Raw genomic sequence first — 23,820 nt, forward strand, 5'->3', positions numbered from 1 at the left:
AGCTAATATGTTTGGGAAATGGCCTCACTGCTCTGTGTATGTAAATGGGAGTCTAATTATTAATCCACCTCACACTTTACTTTGATAATCACTTAGAAAATCCTTCAGACTTATTGTAAAATATTTTATTGATAACTGCAACAGGCATTCTAAACCATTTTTCATTAATTAACAAAATGACAATATTTTAGAGGAGCCACTGATTGTAAAATATATAACAGGCAAAGGGAGTATTCTTCAAAGCTTTGGGATAATACGTTTTGCCTTGACAAGCAGGTTCACTCACATAAATAAGTCAGGGTGCATGTTTTTTTATTAGATCACCAAAGTATGCAGTTATGGTTTTCAATTTGTTGTTCAGAAAGTTTTGTTCTATTTCAACTTTTCCTCCTGGCCCAGCTAAGGAAGCTACCTAAAAAGTAAAAAGAAAGAAAAACAACAACTGTTAAATAACTCAAAATGTGACACCAAGATGGTAATAGATTCAGAACCTTAAAAGCCCTAAACATCCTCAGCCTTGTATACCTGAAGGGGTGTCTCTATCCCCATCATTTATCCTGGACACTGAGGTCCAGCTCTGAGAGTCTTCTGGCAGTTCCTTCACTGCGAGGTTACAGGGAACTGGGCAGAGGGCCTTCTCAGTAGTCGCCCCCGCCCTCCCATCAGATGTCAAGGAGATAAACATCTATCTGACTTTTAGAAGACAACTGAAAGCATCCCTGTTCAGGGAAGTTTTTAATGCCTGATATCTTACTGTGTTTGATGTTTGAATTTGCTAGAAGCAGTCCAGAGTGGCTGGGGGAACCCAGTCAGATGGGTGGCATACAAATAACAAGTTATCATTATCATTATTAGTAGAAGTAGCAGTATAAGCGGGAAGGCTCATCTAGCCCAACCTGTTTCAGAAAACCCACTACCACAGGATCCTTGATAGGCGACTATGAGCCACTGCTGGGGAAATAATCAAGCCCATAAGAAGTTGAAATAAATGCTACCTGTTCCATACACAGGGACAGCTAGGAAGGCATAGCTAAGGAGATCTATTCATTGATAAGGCCGTGGTCTGTGGGGAAACAGGTTTCTTTTTGTTCAAAAGTGGGGGACACTTTGGGGCAAGCAAGGCCTGTACAAGAGGATATGTTCCATTTAAACTAGAATGGAATACAGGAAACTCAGTCTTATACTGTGTCAGACTACAGATCCATCTAGCTCAACATTGTCTACACTGACTGACAGCAGCTCTTCAGGGTTTCAGAGAGCATTCTCTCCCAGCCCTGCCTAGAGATGCTGTGGATGGGGCCTGGGAGCTTCTGGATGCAAAGCAGATGCTTTACCAGTGACCTATGGCCCCTTTTAATAGCAAAAAGAGGGTGACAAGTCCTTTAAACTGGCATCTTTAAACCGACTACCTGTATTATGTGGTACCTGTATTAATGCCAATTCCATTACCAATTGGCCACATTCACATGTCACTGTGAAGCACAAACCATAGCTTACCATGAATACAAAAATCACACCTACTACCCTGCTCTCTGCTATGGTTAGGTGAAAGCAAATCACATTCTTCGCCTAGTGCTACATCCAAATCAGGGATTGTGGTTTGTCTCAGCCCTAACAAACCACAATCTGTAGCCAGATCATTTGGGAGTGAAACAAACCTACAAACCCTGGTTCAAATGAAACACAAACCAGAATGATGGTTTGTTTTCTCCCAACACTCAGAGGGAGAAGGAAAGCAGCTGTGATTCATTTGTGCATTGCAAACCATGTGACATGTGAATGTGGCTAATGCCTCTTCCCATGGCTGTATTTGGATAGAATATCAATTCATGACATGCCAGAATAAGCACTTAAGTAGTAAAAGAGTAAACTGGAAGGAAGTATATCTGATTGAATATAAACCCTCCCAGTGACAAACCTACGTTTACTAAAACCCTCCCATTTCCCAGTGCTACTTCCTGAGCTCCTTGCTAGATAAGGGAAAATCTTGTCTGTGGTGCAGTGATTCATTAAGGAATTACTAACTTATCTTGACTCCCCAAAATATCTCAGCAGTTTCCATTTTTGCTTTTGTACAAATGACTGGAGTCATGATCTACTTGTGTGGACTGGTTATATTACTGCAAGTGGATTTCTCTAAAGTTCATTGAACCCTGAGAGTTAACAAGGGGAAAAACTGGATTACACAAGACCCTCAATACAATCTAACTGCTTCTGGAAACTGCATTTACTCAGTTCCTGTCCTATGCACACTTTTTTGTTAAAACACATGTGCATGTAGGCAGCACAGCAGGCTTTTAGGGAGAAACAGATTGGATTATATTTAAGAGATGCAACTCTCAAAAATAAAAATAAACATTCTTAGAGAAAATGAATTTCTGTTCACCCCATCAATTGAAAGAAGGAGGGATCGTCATTCTAATATACGTCACTTCCAGTTACCAGCTGCTTATGGCAAGGTGCTACATGGAAATTTTCAAAACGGTCTGAAGGACACCCTCATCTCAAAGCCTCAGATGGACAATGTGTGTCCTGTAAAGCTCAATGGGACCTTCTCACAAATTTGAGCATCTGTATTTGAAATGCCCATATTTGCTGCACGGCCTGGGCTGTGCCTAATGGAATAAATTTCACAACTCTTTCTGTTCTCAGTGTACATGTTCTCTATCTGCAGCACATGGAGATGTACAGTTCCAGAGTGCCTGCCTATAGACTACTGAACCCAGTCAAACTTGTTCGTGATCATCTCCAATGGTTTGAATTTGAGTTAACATATCTGAAAAAGGAAAAACAAACACACACAAATCTTCCTGCTTCCTAGGATAGAATTGGATGTGGAAGCTGTGTGGATATTTGAAAGGGATATCCGTTATGCTTGTGCAAATAATGCTATCAGTGATGAGATCTGTGTAGTCTCTGCAGCAAAGATTACTTAGGAAAAACATATCTGAGCATCCCAAACTTGACAGGTCCCTCACCACAAAGATGCCATCCTATGCACATTTACCTGTGATTACATCCCGCTAACTTGACACACCTGCCCATTTGGGACCATCTTCCTATTTGATTGTACAAGCTATCACTGACATTTTTAAGTTATGCTTTTTCATGTGCTACCAGTTTTTATCTCTGTTAACATTAGCAAGATCTGACATTTTTGGAACCTTTTGGAATTTGCAATATCTCAGCAGACCTTTATGTAAACTTGGGAAAAGGCTCATGATCCTGAGAGAATAAGTATCTGCTTTTCTCTACGTAGTTTGTTATTGCAACAAACCTAGAACTGCAACTGAAGAACAGACAATGGCTTAGATTGTAGGCCCAAACGATCAGCTTCTAGAAATGACAGCACACTGGGAATAGTGGTCTGGATGTGTGTGTGCAAACATACATACAATGAACTTTTAACAAAAGTCTGTCCTATTCCAGGGTAGGTGTGTACATCCATATAAATTGCCTTTGAAGTAGTACTTTTTACTGCAAGTTGCTATTAAGTCCCCATCATGAGCAAACATAATAATGTCTAATAACAAACACCACAAAAACAACATTTGTTGACCTAGTTTACCTTCACTTTGCTTTTGTGTTTCTGAGCTTTTTAAACAAAAATACTTTCATGCCAAGCAAGTATCCCACAACCTGAAAACTCTGTCCTGAAAAGTGTATAAAGAAAGCCAGCAGCAAACACCAAACAGTTCATTCTTTGCTCAGTTTAAAAGCGCAGCATGCATAATTTACTTATGCTATCTGTATCTTTTTGGTATGACTGCTCCCTCTAGAGGAAGTAGAAAGAAACTGACAATAATTCAAGTTTGATCACCTTTGCCCCTTCAGGCAGTGTTTATATATATTCAACATTTTAAGGCTGAATTTGGTTATTAACTGCTTATATTAAACTTTGTGAGGGTTTGTACATTGCTACATCTACAGCAATGTAAATGTTGTAAGAAAACTGAAAATGCAAAGTAATGGTGCCCAAACTTTTGAAGTGTGATGGCAGACCCCAGTACAAGGTAGTGTAACAGGTATAGTTCAGGATCTCTGATGTGCAGCCTGCAAGCCTTTCATTGCTAGCCATGCTTGAAGACATTCCTAAAACAAGGTTTTAATGCTAAACGACCAGGGCTTAGATGTCAAAAATCCTTAGAATGCTTAGATGTCAAAAATCCTTAAGTAAAAAGAGGAGAGATCTGTGTACAAAGTGAGAAAACGAATAATCCAATTTCCAACTTTTAAATAATTACTAGCATTGGAAAAGTTGCAGCTGCACCAGCCCAGTACAGCAAAACATTTAGTGATGGTCTTTGCCAAAAAAATTACACCTGGTCCAGCTCTCTGAGTTCTTTGCTCGGCATCAACTAGTATCTAGGGTTACATTGCCTCAGAACAAAGAGATTCTATTTTTATGGTCATTAACAGACTTAGCCCCTATGGACTGGCCTAACCCTTTAAAAATGCTATCTAAGCTAGCGGTCCTTGCTAACTTTTCGTGTACTCACTGATTTAAATTATGTTTTTCTTTCTGTCTGCTTTGCCACTCAATCTCACAGAGTGATCTCAGTTTCTAGCACAGAATGATAACACTACAGTGGTGCCCCACAAGACGAATGCCTCGCAAGACGAAAAACTCGCTAGACGAAAGGGTTTTCTGTTTTTTGAGTCGTTCCGCAAGACGAATTTCCCTATGGGCTTGCTTCACAAGACGAAACGTCTTGCGAGTTCTTGCGAGTTTGTTTCCTTTTTCTTAAAGCCGCTAAGCCGTTAATAGCCGCTAAGTCGCTAATAGCCGCTAAGCGCCGTGCTTCGCAAGACGAAAAAACCGCAAGACGAAGAGACTCGCGGAACGGATTAATTTCGTCTTGCGAGGCACCACTGTATCCATACTGTCTCTGCTGTTCAACCTCTATCATGTTTCCCTTTGGTCCTTTCCGCCCAAACTTCTAAGGTTATTGAATGTCAAAGAGCCTACTTTTTTTTACAACAAAAATACATATTTAGCATTCTAGGACCCGTAGCCCTCTAGGTGTTGGACTCCAACTCCCGTCAGCTCCACTCTGTAATGGGCAAGGTCGGGAATGATTGGAGATGTAGAGGCCACCTGATTCCCCATCCTTGTTATACAGGGAGAAAGCTTGATAACAATAATATTCAATCTTACACATTCTACATAGGCTCTCAGTACTCCTTACAACAAACGTGTAAGGTAGGTCAGTGTTATTGCCATATTGTAGATGGAGGTGGGAAGAAATGGAAGGTGAAAGACAGAGACTTGACTTAAGCCTATTGGGCAGAGGTGAAATGTCTGTTCGCAGCTCAGGGGCAGAAGTCAGTCAGCAGAAGCCTTGCATAAGGACTTTCACTTGTGCAACAGGGCTTTCCCCACCTCTGCCCCCCAAAAATGGCTTGAGTAAGTGTGGGGAGAGTCCCCAAAACAGTGTGTGTGTGTGGGGGGGATCATTCCTTTTGGCAAGCTGCAAATGCGCAACACCGAATTGCACCCTACGTCTCTAGAATAGCAACTGTACCAGCACTACCCCTGAACCTGCAAATTAAAACTTACCTGATCTATGTTAGCATTACGAGGAAGAAAGTACACAATCTTGCTGGTAATCTTTTGCGACAGCTTGAAAATTTCAAATGTACAGATGTGTTAAGGAAGAAAAAGCAAATACTCTTTCAATGGGGATGGCTCTTTTAGTAAGACAGTCCCCATAGGTAACACACATTCTTCCACAGGTATATACAGAAGACCATGAGTGATATTCTGATCAGGGCCTTAGTCTACACAAGCAGCAGGATGAGGTAGCAGAGTGGATTGTACCACTTCAGAATGCAAGATAGGTACAGTGGTACCTCGGGTTAAGTACCGTAGGTTCTGGCGTATTAGACGACCCCCCCCAAATTGGCAGCTGCAATTTGGGGGTTCGTCTTATAAGCCTAGTCACCTAATACGCTGGGCAGCTCCGCGCTGGGAGAAAGCCGCCCGGCGTGGAGCGGACTCCGCTCCGCCCATACCCGGTGTATGAAACGACCCCCGACTCTTTAACCCCTTTTCCGGGGTTAAAAAGTCGTCTTATACACCGGAATCTACGGTACTTAATTTGTTCCGAAGGTCCGTTCTTAACCTGAAACTGTTCTTAACCTGAAGCAACACTTTAGCTAATGGGGCCTCCTGCTGCTGCCGCGCCGCCAGAGCACGATTTCTGTTCTCATCCTGAAGCAAAGTTCTCAACCTGAAGCACTATTTCTGGGTTAGCGGAGTCTGTAACCTGAAGCGTATGTAACCCGAGGTACCACTGTATAGTTTTTAAATATCTAGAAAAAAGCAAAACACAACTATTTGCAAGTATAAAAATGAAAACAAAGCATTAACAAATCAGCAAGTATTGTTCAGATTAGCCTTGCTATGCTAATTTTCAATTTAGAGCTGTTATTCACTTTCACTTGGGACGTGGGTGGCGCTATCAAGACTGGCCCGTACGGGCAGGGGTACCTTTACCTTTACCTTATTCACTTTCAAAAACTTGTCTCCCCCTACCCCTTGCAGTTTAAGTGGTATATTCCATGCAACCACTTTAGGTCTCTCCAACCTAATTCCCAGCTTCTCTGCTGCATGTACTGACCATACCCAAACTACTTGTCTAATGTTGTCTGATGTTGTTCAGATGCCTGATGACCGTCTTTCAAAGCAACTACTCTATTCCCAACTTAAGAATGATAATGCTGGTGGACAGCAAAAGAGATTTAAAGATTATCTCAAGGTAAATCCTTAAAAATGTAGTATAAACACCAACAACTGGCGACAACGAGCCCGCCAACTGGAGAATAAAGGTAAAGGTACCCCTGCCCGTACGGGCCAGTCGTGTCCGACTCTAGGGTTGTGCGCCCATCTCACTTAAGAGGCCGGGGGCCAGCGCTGTCCGGAGACACTTCTGGGTTACATGGCCAGCGTGACGAAGCTGCTCTGGCGAGCCAGCAGCAGCACACGGAAACGCCGTTTACCTTCCCGCTATAAAGCGGTACCTATTTATCTACTTGCACTTAGGAGTGCTTTTGAACTGCTAGGTGGGCAGGAGCTGGGACCGAAAGACGGGAGCTCACCCCGCCGCGGGGATTTGAACCGCCGACCATGCGATCGGCAAGCCCTAGGCGCTGAGGTTTTACCCACAGCGCCACCCGCGTCCCTGTTCAACTGGAGAATAGCCTCTACCAAAGGCGACATGGACTTTGAAGAAGCATGAACTCAGGCCGAAAGGGAGAAACGTTTGGCAAATCATCCTCACAGTGATTTAACTCTCACCCAGAAACCTATGTCCTCACTGTGGAAAGATGTGCAAATCCAGAATCAATCTCCACAGTCACTTATGGACAAACTGCTAAGACCATTTTTGGCTACGAGTGATTGCCAAGAAAAAAGGTTTTTCTCCAGAGACAGAACTGTTTCTAACCCTCACTCATACCATATGGACAACAGATCTGAAAGGATGATCACGATGAATTTGGGAACCTGAAACTGCCCTTTACACTAGGTCCTCAATGTGGGAATTAGTTACTGAATCATCTAGGACACATGTAAAGTCATCCTATAAGAACTCAGAAATGTTAACCCGGAAGGAATTATTAGATTTAGTAGGTGATCTCGCCACAGGACCAAGAGTGAGATTTGATAAGTATCTGATTCTTTACAGCCCTAGGAGTCTATGAACCAATTTAACACCTTTTGTCTAACAGACAGTCAAAACTAAGAACAAGGAACTGTCAAAATGTGGTGGTGTTTTTTTTTTTAAAGCAACTACAGAAATTCCCCAGATTACGCAAGACTTTATGTCAACTCAAACAAAACCTCTTCAACAAAAGAAAACTGGTTGTCAGCATTATAAAGGCAACATCCTAATTAGGACCAATTCTGAAAAGAAAGTCACTTTTTAAAATAAATAAATAAATAGTATTCAGATAATAAACATAGGTGTGTGTGAAAAAACCCAGCTTGTCTGGAAGCTTATTTATGATGTAATTGCCCACATCTCTTGTTAGTCAAGAGTACCCTAATCTCTCCTGAGAGAAACAGCAATGAACATTTGATCAGTTTGCAACACTGTCTGCAACACTGTCATCAGCTGCTTTGAAGAAGGACATCACCAATCATTCAACAGTACAAAAATCTTAACTCATGACACTGGAATTCCTATCCAAGTTGTGTCATGAAAAAAACAACAACCCCACAATAGAACTTAAGCTTAATATAAGCAACTTGAAACTAAGACTACACTTTTCAGATCATCTGAGCCCCTTGCAACTACAAAGTAAGGGGGAAGGACCCTGTTCTCTGGAAATAATTCCTTGGGAGGAAGGGTGGGGTATTAATTTAATGTATAAGATGAAATGATATATGGCAGAAAGCATAATATGTGGATATGCGGTCACCCTGTAAGAATAAACAGCATTTGTTTTACTTTTGTGGAACAAGTGACGTGAAAAAGGATATCCATCGGGAGAAATCATAGTTTGAACATCAAAGATTTCTGCAGCAGCATATTCAGGGCCACCCCACGGAGGGCTCAGAAACACAACATCTGCTTTTAAACTGGATGCTAGCTTCATGAAGTCTCCACAGATGAACTCTATTTTATCTGCTACTCCATAGACTTCTGCGTTGTTGAGAGCAAGACTGATCTTCACAGGGTCAATATCGATTGCGATTACTAAAAAGAATGAACAAGGTATTTTTTTAAAACACAGGTTTTTTGAAAAAAAATTCAGTCAGTCATGTACAGTATGTTGAAAAGCAAGGAAGCAGTGGGAATTAGTATTTGTGCCACATAAACAACCAATTGCCTAAGCTGGAATAACACCACTATATTTTCTCTGCATTTGTATAATTTTTTTGGCCGGTGTATATTGTGTAACTCTAAACTAATCTGATAAAGGTTTAATTTTTCTAAGCAAGCAAAGCGTAAGGCTGAACTCAGATCATCATGGAAAAAAAGACTCCATCTCTTGGAGGATCTCAATAGTGAAAGCAGGAAAGGCACTTCTGCAGATTCCTCCCTCCTCTTACATACACACAGTGGAGGGTGGAGGCAGTACCCAACACTTCCAAGACAACGTGGAAAGTGACATTGGGAACTGGAGGGAGGAATTTAGCCAATTGCAAAGACTAGATCTGTCCCCTAGTAAGAATCTTTAGCTTTAACTAGAACACACACATACACAATCTCTCTCTCTCTCTATATATATATATCTACCACAATGCTAGCATTATTAATGTGCACACAGTGGAGAAGAGAAAAGAAGCAAACAGAAATGTTTACCTTTTTTCCCTGCCAAGGCAAACTGAATAGCGTTTCCTCCTACGCCACAGAATGCATCTGCTATTAAGTCAGAGTTGAAGGACTGGCTTACACGATCCGCAATATGCTCTGCAATCTTCTCAGGCGTAACAGAAAACCATCCCTCTAATGGAAGAAAGCAGTAGTCATATTTCTGTACTTAAAAAGGGCAAGCTTGAACATAAAAATCAGTGAAGTATATAGCTCACACATGCACAATCATCATTTAGCAACTGAAGTATCAAGTGATGATCTACATGTGTAGAATGGTCTATTACAGAACTTGCCAATCACTTCAAAACAAAGTAGCTTCCAATCAATATATTCATCTCTATCATTACTATGAATTTACCTCTGTCTAACTGAATTCCTTCATCAAATCGAGAGAACAGTCTATACCGCTGTGCCCAGTATTTAGCCAACTCGGGATCAGCAACTATTTCAGGAGGCAGGGGCTGCCCACACCTGTTTGTCTTCTTCGGTATTATTATGATTTTCCTCTTGTTTGTAGTTTTTACTTCACCTAAACCAAAGAAAACCATACTGTGCAATTAGCTCATTTCTCTTAAATGGATTTAGGAACAGGAAGAAAAATCTAAACTACTTTTATTACTCATTTCAGTTCAATTTATGTATTGCTTCAGAGAGCCAGGAGAAGTCCCAAAGTGATTACAGGGATGACAGCATGCAAAATATAACACACAATAAAATCCATTAAACTGAAATAAATATTAGTGTAATAGTTCACTTCAGCTGCTGATATTGCAACAGGGAAACAAAAAAGCCACAGTGATCTGCTTTATTGCTGCATCTATTGTAGTAATCAAATGTGAAATTCACTACAAATTTATTCACTGGGAATAAGAAATAAAAAAATAAAGTAGCAAAAGAAGCATCTGAAAACATACAAAGATATTTCAACAAAAATTAGTACAATGAAAACCAAAACATTCTTTTCTCCCACAGAGATTTCAGAAATTTAAGAGAAGACAGAAATTCTCTTAAACCAACCAACAAAACCTTTTACGCAAAACTCCCCCTAACACCTATGTTGCTTATCCTATAACATTTCTTGAGAAAGAAACTGTTCATTGGACCAAGAAGATCTCTACTATAAGTTGGAACTGCTCTCTTGTAAAGCAAACTCACAGAAGCAGGCAGAGTTCCATGCTCCCCCACCAGCCTGCTACATTTATTTCCAGCAGAAGTTGTTGCTAGCTGGATTTTTATTCAAAGGTGTAGCTGGTGAAGTAGCACTCTGTTCATCGCCAAACAATCCCTCTTGCAAATAAAAAGGGGATTAATTTTGGTTTTTTAAAGGCTCTGGGAGCTTATCAACAGTTTCGCATACACACACACATACACTTTTAAAAGCTTTTACTCAGAATTATCACATACCTTCTGCTTCCACCTGCAGGTAGTCCGGAATATCCACAGGAACTAACTCTCTTCCTGAAGGATGTGCATCTTCTCTTCCTGCCTCTTCCTTAGGCTCCTGGAACTTCCAGTCACTTGTTGTCACTACCAGATTTTCTTTGCCTTTTTCCTCGGTGCTGTTTCCTCCATGCTTACCAGAATCTGAACTGGAGAACGGCAGGTCACTTTTGGGAGAATCCAAATTATTTTGTGAGCCAGCAATCTTTTCCTGTTCCTCTGAATCACTGCTGGAAGAAGGAGGGTGAACTCTGTCTTGAGACATCTCTTCCGCAGGCTCATTCACTTGTTTCAAGAAGCTTTCTACCTAGGAAGACCATGTATTACAGAACCACATTTCAAACAATTGCAGAAATGTGACTTGCTACTGAAGGGAGATTATCACTACTTCAGCAGTCTAAGTAAAAGGAGAAAGAAGTCAACAGAACCCTACAAAGGAACACTACGTTTTGGCAATCGGGAGCATTCACCTCACAGGCTTGTAGACTCCCCCCACCCCCAGGAAGGGCTCTTCCTCCACTCCACCACTGCTTACTGTGATATCCAAGTTGCTGCAAAAATTATGGCTCTGCCTTAATCCTGATAGTTTCATGTTATGTCTACAATGAACCTTGATGTAAGCGGACAATGCCATTGCAAAGAGAAACAAGCTGTTTTATCTGCGTAAACTGGTCCTTGGGTACATTGTGTTGCAGTTTCTTTCACTGAGCATATGCAAACCAACAAAAATATTAGGATGGACATGCAGTACAGTCATCACATGACGCACCACCACATCAGATGACCTTGGCAGCTGCAGGGTATCTATATGTAGGGAGCTTTTGACATGGTAAAATCTCAGGTCTTGTATATGCCCGGGAACAATCCCAGATGCTATAATGGGGCTGTGTCCTTCCTAAACATTGAAGTCTGTTCTTAAGATACAGTCCTTACTAGACTAATATGAATTTAATTACTTACATAATCTAGTATACAGTAAGAAACATTCTTTCTTTCTCTCACTAGCAACTAAGAGCATTCTAAATTATGAACACAATCTTGCACTATTTTTAAGAGCCAACAGACACACAGGTTTTAACATCAGAATCCCAAGTTCAAGACTATTAATATACCATATACAATACTGACCTTAATCAAAATGCTGCTCTTTTTAACTGCCTCTGTCTCGGGTTCTTCTGTAAAAAATATATGTTTCCTTTTGGTCTTGACTGTTCTGTGCATGTCCAAGAATTTTGATTTAAACTTCATATTTTTATTGAGATGACTCACTCTTCTTTCACTGAAGTCAGGAATGTCTCTGTATCTGGAGAAAACAGAATAAAAGTTAAAAACAACCTTTTCAGTGAGGGGGGAGAAGTTTTGCTCAGCTTCACAGTATGTTTATTAGCTGTGCCTTCTTCAACCGAAGGCCCCCTTTATAAGCATGCCAACATTGCCACATAAATAGGTCTAAAAAATTAATGCAGTCACAGCAGTAAACTTTGCTTTTATACATACTGTGATACATTTATAGCTTACCAAAAGGCTTTAATGCATTCTGTACGAATATATCTTGTGTTGAATCACTCAAGTATTTAAATAAGGCCTGGGGAACCTTCAAGCCTCCTAGCTAATTTGGCCCATCAAGTCTCCCCATTTGGTCTGCAATGACATTTCAGCCAAGCCATGCCCACATGCCCTATACCTGATGTCATATATGTTGGGGGTGGGACAGGTAAAAATCCAGCTCAGCTGAAAGGTGATTTGGAGGCACAACCAATCAGTTTATGCAAAGTACTGCAAGTATAAGTGCTTTGAAAGGAGCTTAGAAGTCCTTTTCAAATCACTCCAGAAGACCTTGATCAGATGATTGAAAGGGACTTAGCATCAGTGAACAAAGTGCTAAGTACTTGTGCATTACTTGGAAAGGGGTTTCTCCAGAGTGTACCGAGTAGCACTTTGCAAAGAACTCTGCAAGACATATGGGGGGGCATAAATGTCACCCAACATCAATGTGAAGCCAAGTGATTGACAAGTAAGCTACCAAACATTGCCTGCCCAGGGCAAGGAAGATCATGATCTGGCCCACTGGCCAGATCCAGTTTTCTACCTTTGATCTAAATGGATCGCGTAGGAACTGTTAGTAGAAAAAGAAAACTATTTACAATAAACAAGCAACATTCTTCTGCATGGTCTTAGGTTTTTGGTATTTTTTTGTAGTTATGAACAAGGCTAAGTATCCGTCATTTGTGACAACTTTAGTATATCAAGAAGATGCAGGAAGTGAACAACCATAGTCTTTCAACAGCAACCTAGGAAAAGGACATATTCTACGCATAAAACCAGCAACCATCAGCAGCATCACTTTTAGGAAGGGATGGGGAACCTTTGGCCTGATGGCCAAATGTGGACCTCCAGGATTCTCTATCTGATCTGCAGGATAGTTTCCAAGTCACACCTCTCACTGACCCTGTTCTGCCTGCTCCTGAAGTGCTTTTGCATCTTACTTGCTTGAATGGACAGAGGTGTGTAGGAACCTCTAGATTTTGCATGGGTTGAATGTAGCCTACTGTACAAAGCACTTTTTGCCAACCACTGGCATGCAGCCCCTGGCAGGTTGCCTAAGAGGCAAGGTGGTCCTCAGGCTGAAATGGTTCCTCACCCCTGCTTTAAGGAAACCATTAGAACACTTATTACTTTTGTCCTCTGCCATATTTGAGTCCCAAAAGACAGCAAATCTTTTCTGAATCAGCCTGGGAATGTTCTTCAGCATCCAATTCATGGCTAGAAAGAAACAAAAATATTTGTCACTACAGTTCACAGTAACTTGAGACAAAACAGTTGCCTATTTTGACTTCAAATGAAGGGTAAGTCGATTTCTAAATGATTATAAAGCAACTGAATAAAAGAAACAAGTGTTCACTGAATTCAAATAATGACTTTTATCACTTGTTTACAAGGTCAGAAAATCGCAAAGCCGGGTTCCCCAATGATGCCTAATAAATGCCTTCTCAGCATTACCCGAAGTTTTGTGCCCAATATTGTTTCAAACTGAGACTTAGGGTCTTCAGTGAGACTGCCATAAAGGCTTTTGGCTTGAAAGGTAAAAAGTAACTGTACAAAACCATTATTCTGGCTATCTCTACCAGGAAGGGAGGGGACAACCTTGGACTGAGAGAACTCATAGAATCTAGAGTTGGAAGGGACTGAGAGAACTCATAGAATCTAGAGTTGGAAGGGACCCAAGGGTCACCGAGTCCAACCCCCTGCAATGCAGGAATCTCAGCTAAAGCATCCATGACAGATGGCCATCCAACCTCTGCTTAAAAGCCTCCAAGGAAGGAGACTCCACCACCTCTCGTGGGAGTCTGTTCCACTGCCGAACAGCTCTTACTGTCAGAAAGTTTTTCTAAATGTTTAGTCGGAATCTCCTTTCTTGTAACTTGAAGCCACTGGTTTGAGTCCTACTCTCCAGTGCAGGAGAAAACAAGCATGCTCCCTCTTCCATGTGACAACCCTTAAGATATCTGAAGATGGCTATCATATCTCCTCTCAGTCTCCTCTTTTCCAGGCTAAACAAGCCCAGCTCCTTCAAGCGCTCCTCATAAGGCTTCGTTTCCAGACCCTTGATCATCTTGGTTGCCCTCCTCTGTACACATTCCAGCTTGTCAACTGTTCGTAAATTGTGGGGCCCAGAACTGGACACAGTATTCCAGGTGTGGTCTGACCAAGGCAGAATAGAGTGGTACTATTACTTCCCTGGATCTGGACACTATACTTCTGTGGATGCAGCCTAGAATAGTGCTAGCTTTTTTTGCTGCTCCAAAGGCCACTGTCTGTGGCCTTTGGCCCATTTTCAAAAGTGCAAGTAATCTGTCCAAACCTCTGGCCAGAGCAACTGTGTCTGTTTATCAGCAGCCTGCTGAGTAGCAAGGAAGGGCAGGGAAAAGACAGAGAAGTGAGAGCAGAAAGAGAGAAGAGAAGGAAATGCCTGGCCATGCTGGCTTTGGCATCTTCCAACACTGACACTAGTAATAACATGAAAGCAGCAACATTTTGAAAAAGGCAATATGGCAGCAGCCAATAAGGGTTAATAAGTACAGTCATACCTTGGTTTTCGAACAACTTAGTTCTCGAACATTTTGGTTCCCGAATGCCACAAACCCGGAAGGAGCTTCCTGCAGCCAATCAGAAGCTGCACTTTGGTTTCTAAATGTTTTGGAAGTCGAACGGACTTCTGGAACAGATTCCGTTCAACTTCCAAGGTACAGCTGTACACTAAACCATATAGGCACGCAAATGTGAATGGGAGAAGCGAAAGATATGATAGATAACCTGCCTCCTCTTTAATCTGACTTGTTTGCGTTCAGGCGGCTCATCATCATCACCATCATCACCATCACTGTTACTGTGCGATCCCCTACCTCCTGTGGCATCTGAACCAGATCTAGATGACCCCTGTGAAACTAAGAAGGAAAGGGGGGGGGGGGAGAGAAAGCATTGCTTTGATACACTGTGGGGAATTTGTTTGCTGCCAGGTTTTTAAGACTCCATCAGCTCCATTGTTCATGGACAATAGTCAGGGATGATGGGAGTTGAAATCCAACAACATCTGGAAGGCCACAAGTTCCTCATCCCTGCGTTAATGAATTTTATTTGTTTGTTTGCTTAATTTGTATCCCACCAATGGTGCACAAGATGGCCAACAATAATACAAAACACAGCAAAATATAATAAAATACAATAAAACAGCAATCTTCAAGCAGTCATTCATTTCCTGTATGAGGAAAGCAACTTCAATAAAAAAATTTACATTTTCAACAAATTCACAGTGGAAATACTGTTTTCCAGTTGCTTTTCATTAGGAACCCAACTCATAAATCTATCTGGTGTTGAGACAAAACTGTTGACTGTGTATTTGGTGAAACAAATCAATCTACCATCAATCTGAAAGCCTCTACTTCATTAAGTATCTGATTTAGGCATTTAAAATTCAAAAATATCAGAAAGCCATTCTTTCAGAGCCTCTTTCCAAATAACAATATAACAAAGTCCAAGTAGCCAGCTCTGAATTGAAAACATCAGCGTCTCAGGAATGTTCGGATTTCTGTTCCTGAAATACTGACAGGGCTGGGAGGTGCCTGGGCACTACAGTATGTTCTGACAGCACCTCAAACTGGTAGAAATGCCTAGCAAGAAAACCAAACATTTCTGTGGAAAGATCAGAGGAATTGTGGGTAGGATATTAGGGGTGTTTCAGAGAAGCAAGGTTGGACTTTGTCTTAAGTGAAGACTGAACAATAGTTTCCCTTCAGAATGACATGTGGATGGAACACACACACCCTTTGCCCCTTTACCACCTCACAGACTAAAGGCCATTCCCTGTACATCTTGCAAAATGAAACCAATCCCTTTATTAGATTAATATTTTCGAAGTGAGACATCTGGGTGCTAAATAACCTTTGAAACCCAAGACCACAATAGGGATGTGAGGCTCACTTTGTAAACAATATTCTAAAGACCATTCACATTTTGCAAGTGACTCTTCTGAGCCCAAAACATATCCCTTTTGAGAAGAAATGCCTAATCCCTACCTGCCCTGGAAATGATAGGTAGAATTCCAGGCTGCAGAAGTAGCTGCTTATGCACACTTATTTACTCTCTACTGGATTCAGTGCAGGAATGTAGTAGACAGACAATATCTCTGAGCTGGCACTGGAAGCGAGTTGAGAAGGTAAGCTAGAGCGTAGCACTTCTACACAAACACGATCTACACCAATGTTCTGCATTTCTGCTGGCTGCTTGGTTTCCAGCTCCCCTGCACTATTTTCCAGGTCACTATTATGTGTGGTGTCAACTGAGAGTCTTTTTATACCTGTGTTCCAAAGCAGTCTAGGATGCTTGAAAGACAAAGTGTTCAGCTCTAGACACAAAGTCTTCAATGTGTCACCAACACTTCTCCAGCTGAGAATGTGAGTTGCAGGATTGGGGGAAAGGGAAACAGGATTGCAAAGAATGGGGAATAAAACATCCAAAATAATACAGCTTTTATATGTGCCACTCAATGGAGAAATGCACAGTACAGAATATGGGATGGTTGCAAGGGAATTTCTTTACTAGCTTTTTCAAACACAGGGTCTTATGCCTTCTGGGAAAGGGAACCTAGTATACCAACCTGGCTTGTCTGAACATCCATTTTCAGAAGACGCATTACTTTCTCTTGTTCCCTCATCACATTTCGCAGTCTGAGCAGTATCACAAGGACAACACCTCTCAATGCTTGTTATGCTCAGTCCTCTCTGACCATTACAATCATCCGCATTTTCCAATTTGATCCGTTCTGTTTCTTCAGAGTTTAGATTTATTTTACTAATTTCAGGAAGAATGTCACTATTACAGTGATTCTCATTTGGAGAAGGATTTTCCTTGCAGCTGGCACTGGACGCGAGTTGAGAATGTAAGCTGGAGCATAGCACTTCTACACAAACACTGTCTACACCAATGTTCTGCATTTCTGCTGGCTGCTTGGTTTCCAGATCCCCTGCACTATTTTGCAGGTCACTATTATGTGTGGTGTCAACAGTCCAACCTTGACTTGCCCAGTAGTGAAACTGTTGCCAGTAATACCAGTATAGTTCATTATAGTGCTGCTCCCACTTTTCCTTTACTTCAGGATTATTCCAAGGCTCAGTAATAGACAAAAGTTCGAAATTTTTCTCTTGCCAACTTTGCCACAGAAGTCCTTCTCCATACTCACTCCAATACTTTTCCCATTTTTCTTTCATATGAAACTCATCAAGTAAAAGCTCTCCATTTTCACAGCTCTTGTCATTCTCAGATCCCTTTTTAATTGAAGAGTGATCATCGGAAAGAGAGAGGTCATCTTCATCATGATCTTCTTTCAATGATTCCTGCATTACTGTGAAAATATCTCTTTGCAGTGTTTTCTTTTTCTTCATCTTCTTCTTCTTCACTTTCTTACTTTTCTTACTAATATTCTCAAGTGCCTGAAATTCAGCATGAAAAAGTATAAATGCAATTTTATGTACTTTGTTCATCAGATTCTGATTCAATATGGTTACCTAGTTAATTTATTTCACAAATTTTCATGGTATGGCTTGGTTGTAACCCAGCCAGAAAATCACAAATGACACATCTACCCAGCTCTACAATTCTATGATTCTACGCCAAAATCTTCAACTGCTATCTTATTTGGTGTGCTCTTAGATTAACAGCCAAGAATGCATTTGCTTTCCAATTTTTTATTTCCAACTCAACTTTTCTTTTGTCACACTTCTTAAAAGCCCATTTTCCCTATTCCTTCTCTCATTTAACTTTGGTTTTTGATTCTAGAGCCAGGAGGAAAAAGAAATGTATTCCTGAAAATTCTTTTGTGGGGTTTGTTAATGCAAAGTACTAAATTTACTTTACATTCCAATAACTTTAAATAGCACAAAGGAACAGAAAATGCATTGGGTTTTATTACCAATGACTTATGGGCTGCTGCATTGCCAAATTGAACAGGTAAGCCCATGCGTTTCATGAGTTCAGCCTCTGAATCGAGTTCAACGTCTTCCACTCCAGAAGCATGACTGTTAGATAAATCAGCAGTCCCAATGGAATTATGCTTGTCTTTTTCTTCATCCTCGGTGGTTACTTGATCTTCCCCTGTAAACCACAATACCAAGTTACAAAGTTGTATTTTCATTCTTACTTTTGTCAGTCGTAGATTTCTGATGCAGAAGAATTACAATACCAAATTATTTTTCCCAACAAGCATCATTTCAAAAGAGTACACCAAGTTCCTTAGGAAAAATGATTAATTTCCCTTAAAGTGAATTGTGTTAGATGTTTATTGAAGTTTGAGAAGATGCTCTCTTGAAAATACCAAATGTAAGTGAATAATTGACTCAAATGTATATTCAGTGATTGATTCCATGCTTAGATTAACTCTGTTAGTCCAAAGCTAAAGTTCCCAAAATGCTTGAATTTAAATAAAATATTAAAAGCACGATTTCCTACTGCAGACACTTTTTCTTCCTACAGGCACAAATACAAGGGGGGAAAGAACCAGAGGATCTCACAGTCATGAAGACTAGATACCAAAGGCACACAACTGTCTATATGAGAACCCAGCTGCAAAACATTTCAAGCCTGAAATTCTATTTAATGCAAAACTATGTAACAAAGCAGGCAGCTATACCATGTTTCCCTAGTCCATGTCCCTGTTTGTGAAATGTTATTTCCATGTGAGGTTCACAGGCACCTATTCTCATGTCCTCCTTATTCTCCCATGCCTTTTACAAATATCAGCTAAATTATTTTTAGCCTGTTCTTATTGCTGCTATGTTCTCTTCTGCTGCTTTGCTCTTGTTACCAACTTGCTGTTTTTATCATTTAACTTTTGTAGGGGTTGCAATGCTGCCCTGAATACTATCAGGGCAGCACTACAATCACTACAGAAATTCATTGACGGGTGGAGTATGAATTGTATAGTGAGCTAACTAAAATGAATAATTATTTGTGGAACCAGTCAAGAAACCTAAACAGAATTCACATGCAGCAGTTTGTACAGCAGTTTCTTGGGATAGGGGCGAAAGCAGGAAAGGGGCACTGCTGAGATGCCCTACCAATTGGCTGTTGATTAGTCTCCTACTGTTTTATGGCTGAGGGCTTTTAGGTGCGAGTTCTGCGATTTAATTGTTTTCAGGTACTGATGTAACCATCTAATAAAAATCACTAGTGCTTAGCAGTGATTTGAATCCATGTTTATTCACATATATGTGTAACACTAAGAGTGGAATTTTGTGCACGTTCACTCAGAAGTAAGTTAATCTAGGCTCACTCCCAGGTTGATGTGTATGTAGTTCGTAAGTAATACTACATTGGTTCATGTACCTAAAGACACCCTATCTTGCCAATTCTCAAGCAGATTTCATATGTGGTTTGGAACAATATATTTACTCAAGCAATACTACTGTTGTAACACTTTCCATATATACATTCTCTTTACTTTTCCAAAAGTCTTCACCTACATTTTCTTATATGGACTTTGAAAAATCTATATCTGAGCATTGGGTTGATAAATTAATAGCAGGAATACAACTATAATTTGTTAATTCAAGTTTCTCTACCTTAGAGGTGTGCAAACAACTTATTTTGCAATGCACACAATGTTAATTCAACATTGTGAACATATCTTACCTATACTGTCACCTTCATCTTTGACATAAAAGCCCTTCAAGCCTAGTTTGTAAAGTTTTCGATCCCTAGGGAATAAAATAAAAATACATGTCACTGTTAAGGCCATCAATGAAATATGGAAGTAAAATAGCAGATGACAAAGAAAGCATGCAAAAAAGGCCTTCTTTACACAACATGCTATAATTTTAGTTTTCCTGAAACTAGTCATCATGTACAACAAAGAGTCTTGAGGCACCTTAAAGACTAATGAATTTATTTCTTGGGCTACATTCCATTTCATCAAATGTATGAAATGTTGTCCCAAGGTGTAGACAGACCAACTCTCTTTGGCATATTCTTCTTTCTGTTGCTCTCATATGCCTTCAGCTTGACTGAAAATAGTGTGTATTTCCATTCAAGAAGGGAGGGACGCGGGTGGCACTGTGGGTAAAACCTCAGCGCCTAGGACTTGCAGATCGCATGGTCGGCAGTTCGAATCCCCGTGACAGGGTGAGCTCCCGCTGCTCGGTCCCAGCGCCTGCCAACCTAGCAGTTTGAAAGCACCCCCGGATGCAAATAGATAAATAGGTACCGCTTTATAGCGGGAAGGTAAACGGCATTTCCGTGTGCTGCGCTGGTGCTGGCTCGCCAGAGCAGCTTCGTCACGCTGGCCACGTAACCCGGAAGTGTCTCCGGACAGCGCTGGCCCCCGGCCTCTTAAGTGAGATGGGCGCACAACCCTAGAGTCTGGCAAGACTGGCCCGTAGGGGCAGGGGTACCTTTACCTTTACCTTTTACCATTCAAGAAGTGGCAGGGGTCTGTTCAACCTGGCACGTCTCCATGCCAAGACAAAAAATGCAACGGGTTCTTATCCACAAGAAGTGGTTTGTAGATAACGCAACCTTGACAGCACAAGGAAACTGCAGAGACTCATCAACCCCCAGCCTACTGATCAACCCCAAGCCTACATGGAGTTTGGCTTCACCAGCAGCCTGACAAAGACCAACATCCTGTTTTATGGAAGTGAGTCATTGGTAGCTTACACCCGCCAGGAGTGACACCTCAATGCCTTCCATAAGTGCTGCGTCAGGAAGGTTTTGGGCACCACATGGCAGGGCAGAGTCTCAAACAAAGATGTTTTCTCCCAAGCTCACATTCCCAACATGTTTGCACTTCTGTCTCTGTGGCATCTATGCTGGCTTGCTCATGTACACAGAATGGAAGATGGCAGAATCCCCAAGAATGTGCTCTATGGAGAGCTGCCTTCAGGCAACAGGCCTGTTGACAGACCAACTCTAAATTACAAAGATGCTTGCAAACGTGACATGAAGGCTGGCAGCATTAACCCCGTCGTATGGGAATCCTTTCCAGACAATCATGGTGCCTGGAGATGGACAGTCAGGTGCATCCACACCAGTGACCAATGGAGGAATGTCCACTGGGAGGAGCACAGAGAGAAGAAACACCATGGTGCACTTGGAACAACAAAACCAGACGGCCTAATCTGCAACAAAACATGCCTGTTCCATATCAGTCTCTACAGCCAAAGCAGGTGCTGCAACTCTCCAAAAGTTTGACTTTACCCCCAAAGAGACACACTTCCATTGTATCCTGAGACAGACAAATGCCAACAACATGAGAAGTCTAACACGTAGCAGCTTTACCTTACTTTACTTGGGGGGGGCACCCCTTGCATTTCACCCCACTGTTAGCTAGCAAAAGTGTGGCAGAACCTCATAATTACTAAAATCCAGGCTAAATTAGCTGAACTTGGAACCCCACTAAAGTACATGAGACTTAGTTGTGACTAACATGTCCCATCTATTTCAGTGGTACTTGAAGTTCAACTAACATAGGAACAGGATTTCCCAAAGTTGTGGTACACATATCCCTGGGGGTATCAATGGGTGCATGACTCCCCCCCCCCCACTTCACTGTGATGTTTTTTCGGCTGCAGAAAACAATTCAAGGATAGAACAGTATTATTAACCCCTGGCCCCTTATATATCTCCACTTGTGAAGATCTTTGCAGCAGTAAAGATTACGCTCTCCAAAGCGGCATGTTATTGTTCTAAGTTTGGTGGGAAACAGTGAACTGGTGGATTGTCATCATCACCACCACCAGGTTGCTACTACTCAGAAGCCGCGGGAATTCAAAAGGACGCTCCTCGGCGCCACTTCTCCCGCAATTAAGCCGCCTCGGATCCCTGTCAGAGAACTAGGCGGGAAATAAACAAGCAAGCAAAAAAAGCGAGTGAGACCTTCTGGATGGCCGCTCACACCGGCTCCCCCCCCCCCTCGCCCCCCACCCGACTCACTCCACGAAGGCTCGCGTGCACAGGCAGAGGATGTCGCTTCCTGCCTCCGCCTCTCCTTCGCCCCGCAGCGTGAGCAGCAGCTCGGCCACCACCAGGGTCTGCGGCACCTCGCGCAACATGCCGCCACTTCTGCCCCTCGAAAGGACTCGAGGCAAGCAAGGGCTCCGAACCCCGCGGGAGAAAGAGCGTGGCGGACCCACACGCGGACGGGTATTTCCGGCGGAAGTGCGCCTCCGCGAGTGTTGCACCCTGTAAGAGTCCGGCGGGGGGGGGGGGGAAAGGCGATGGCGCGCGGGGCCGCTTTGTGCCCCTGAGGAGCAGAGCGAATTTGCTTGGCGAGGCTGGAAGGAGGGGGGGGGACCCCTCCCTGTTCTGCGGACATTTGAACTACAATTACAATAAAAGATTTTGTGCTGTTTCAGCCGTGCAGTTGTTTTGTGCTGTTGCCAGGTGTTCTCGAGGCCGGTTTACCCCTCCCTCTCCGCCTCCGGCACAGGAAGGCAGAGGCAAAAAAAGGGCTGTGTCAGAAGAAATGCAACTTTATCCCGCTGGATGGCGCAACATCAATCCTTAACGACAGCCCGTCTGCCATTTTCTAATGTTGTCCATGTTACAAGGAACTCTCTCTTTCCCTCTCCCTCCCTCCCTCTCTCTCTGTGTGTAAATCCACGCCCTCCATTTCCAAAAGCCACAGTGCTGTATTTTTAAAATGTGAGTTGCCACACAGGCTACTAGTTTTCCTAGAAACCACATCCTCGGTTACGGAAGCGCTTCGCCATGATGCAAAATAGGCGTTCGTGGGATTGTACTCGCGCTCAAAAGCGCTGCTATTATTTCACATGTCCCAAAGCTAATCTCTAGAAAAGATCAAATTAACCCCTGTGCAGTAAAACATGTTTCATGTCGTGGTGTCTTCTGGATTTTGTTGTTGTTGTGCTTAAGAGCATTATCAGAAATTATTTCCCCCTTACAAATACCCCATAACTCTTTACCATACCAGACACACGTTGGCTCTCATTTGGTCTCTTTAAAACCAAAACAGAACCACAGTTGCCCCCTGTCTCTCTACTTGGGCATCCTTGTCATCATGTCTAATAAAAATAATGCACGAGCAAAGACACATAACTACCCTTCTTCTCCACACTGTGTCACATTGATCAGTCAAGAAGAATGTGCAATGCACAGTTGTTACCCATTGTTCTTTTTAGACCAGGGATGGGGAACATGAGGGTCCAAATTTCATGGAGCCCATGGCTCAATTTCATACGGATTGGAGGAGCCCAGTGAAACAGAAAGTGGGCAGGAGGGTGGAACTGGGGGAGGAAATAGGAAGCCTAAACAGGCCAGATCTCTTGAAGAACAATCTGTCCAATCTTGTCTATCCGCTAGCAGCCCAGAGAGAATGGGGGGAGGGGGAGGAATTGAGTGAGGGAACTGGGGTGGCAGAAAGAGAAAATGTAGCTTTGTCTACCACTGACTTCAGTCCCACCCATGTACATCCACCTGATTACACCAAGGGAATGTGGCCGTTACAAAGAAGCAAAGAATGATAGTGGTCTTTGTTTCCTATCATGTC

General features: G+C 42.1%; 1 protein-coding gene across 2 annotated transcripts; it reads right to left on the reverse strand.

The window, feature by feature from the left end:
• Positions 1-110: 110 nt before the first annotated feature.
• Positions 111-22,462, reverse strand: TGS1 (trimethylguanosine synthase 1). 2 transcript variants are annotated; one of them, XM_077933007.1, is made up of 13 exons: positions 22,245-22,462; positions 19,947-20,011; positions 18,229-18,410; positions 16,918-17,749; positions 15,082-15,208; positions 13,440-13,526; positions 11,892-12,066; positions 10,728-11,070; positions 9,682-9,852; positions 9,312-9,455; positions 8,484-8,702; positions 5,561-5,637; positions 111-412 (listed from the first exon to the last, which is right to left on the reverse strand). In XM_077933007.1, exons 1-13 carry the CDS (start codon positions 22,361-22,363, stop codon positions 296-298), a joined length of 2,658 nt encoding a protein of 885 aa, XP_077789133.1. In that variant the 5' UTR covers positions 22,364-22,462; the 3' UTR covers positions 111-295. The 2 variants fall into 2 exon arrangements, with proteins under 2 accessions (XP_077789133.1, XP_077789132.1); XM_077933006.1 differs by lacking the exon at positions 22,245-22,462 and having other exon boundaries at positions 19,947-20,241.
• Positions 22,463-23,820: the final 1,358 nt, after the last annotated feature.

Source organism: Podarcis muralis, chromosome 8 (genome assembly GCF_964188315.1).
Source record: "Podarcis muralis chromosome 8, rPodMur119.hap1.1, whole genome shotgun sequence".
In the NCBI taxonomy this organism is placed as follows: Eukaryota; Metazoa; Chordata; class Lepidosauria; order Squamata; family Lacertidae; genus Podarcis; species Podarcis muralis.

Coding starts and splice junctions, on each gene's coding strand:
- TGS1 (XM_077933006.1), bottom strand. CDS start 20,226: ATGAAATGGAATGTAGCCCAAGAAATAAATTCATTAGTCTTTAAGGTG. Junction 15,209..16,917: donor TGGATGTTCAGACAAGCCAG/GTTGGTATACTA, acceptor TTTCCTTCTTAG/TTTCACAGGGGTCATCTAGA. Junction 9,853..10,727: donor CCTGCAGGTGGAAGCAGAAG/GTATGTGATAAT, acceptor TCTTTGGTTTAG/GTGAAGTAAAAACTACAAAC.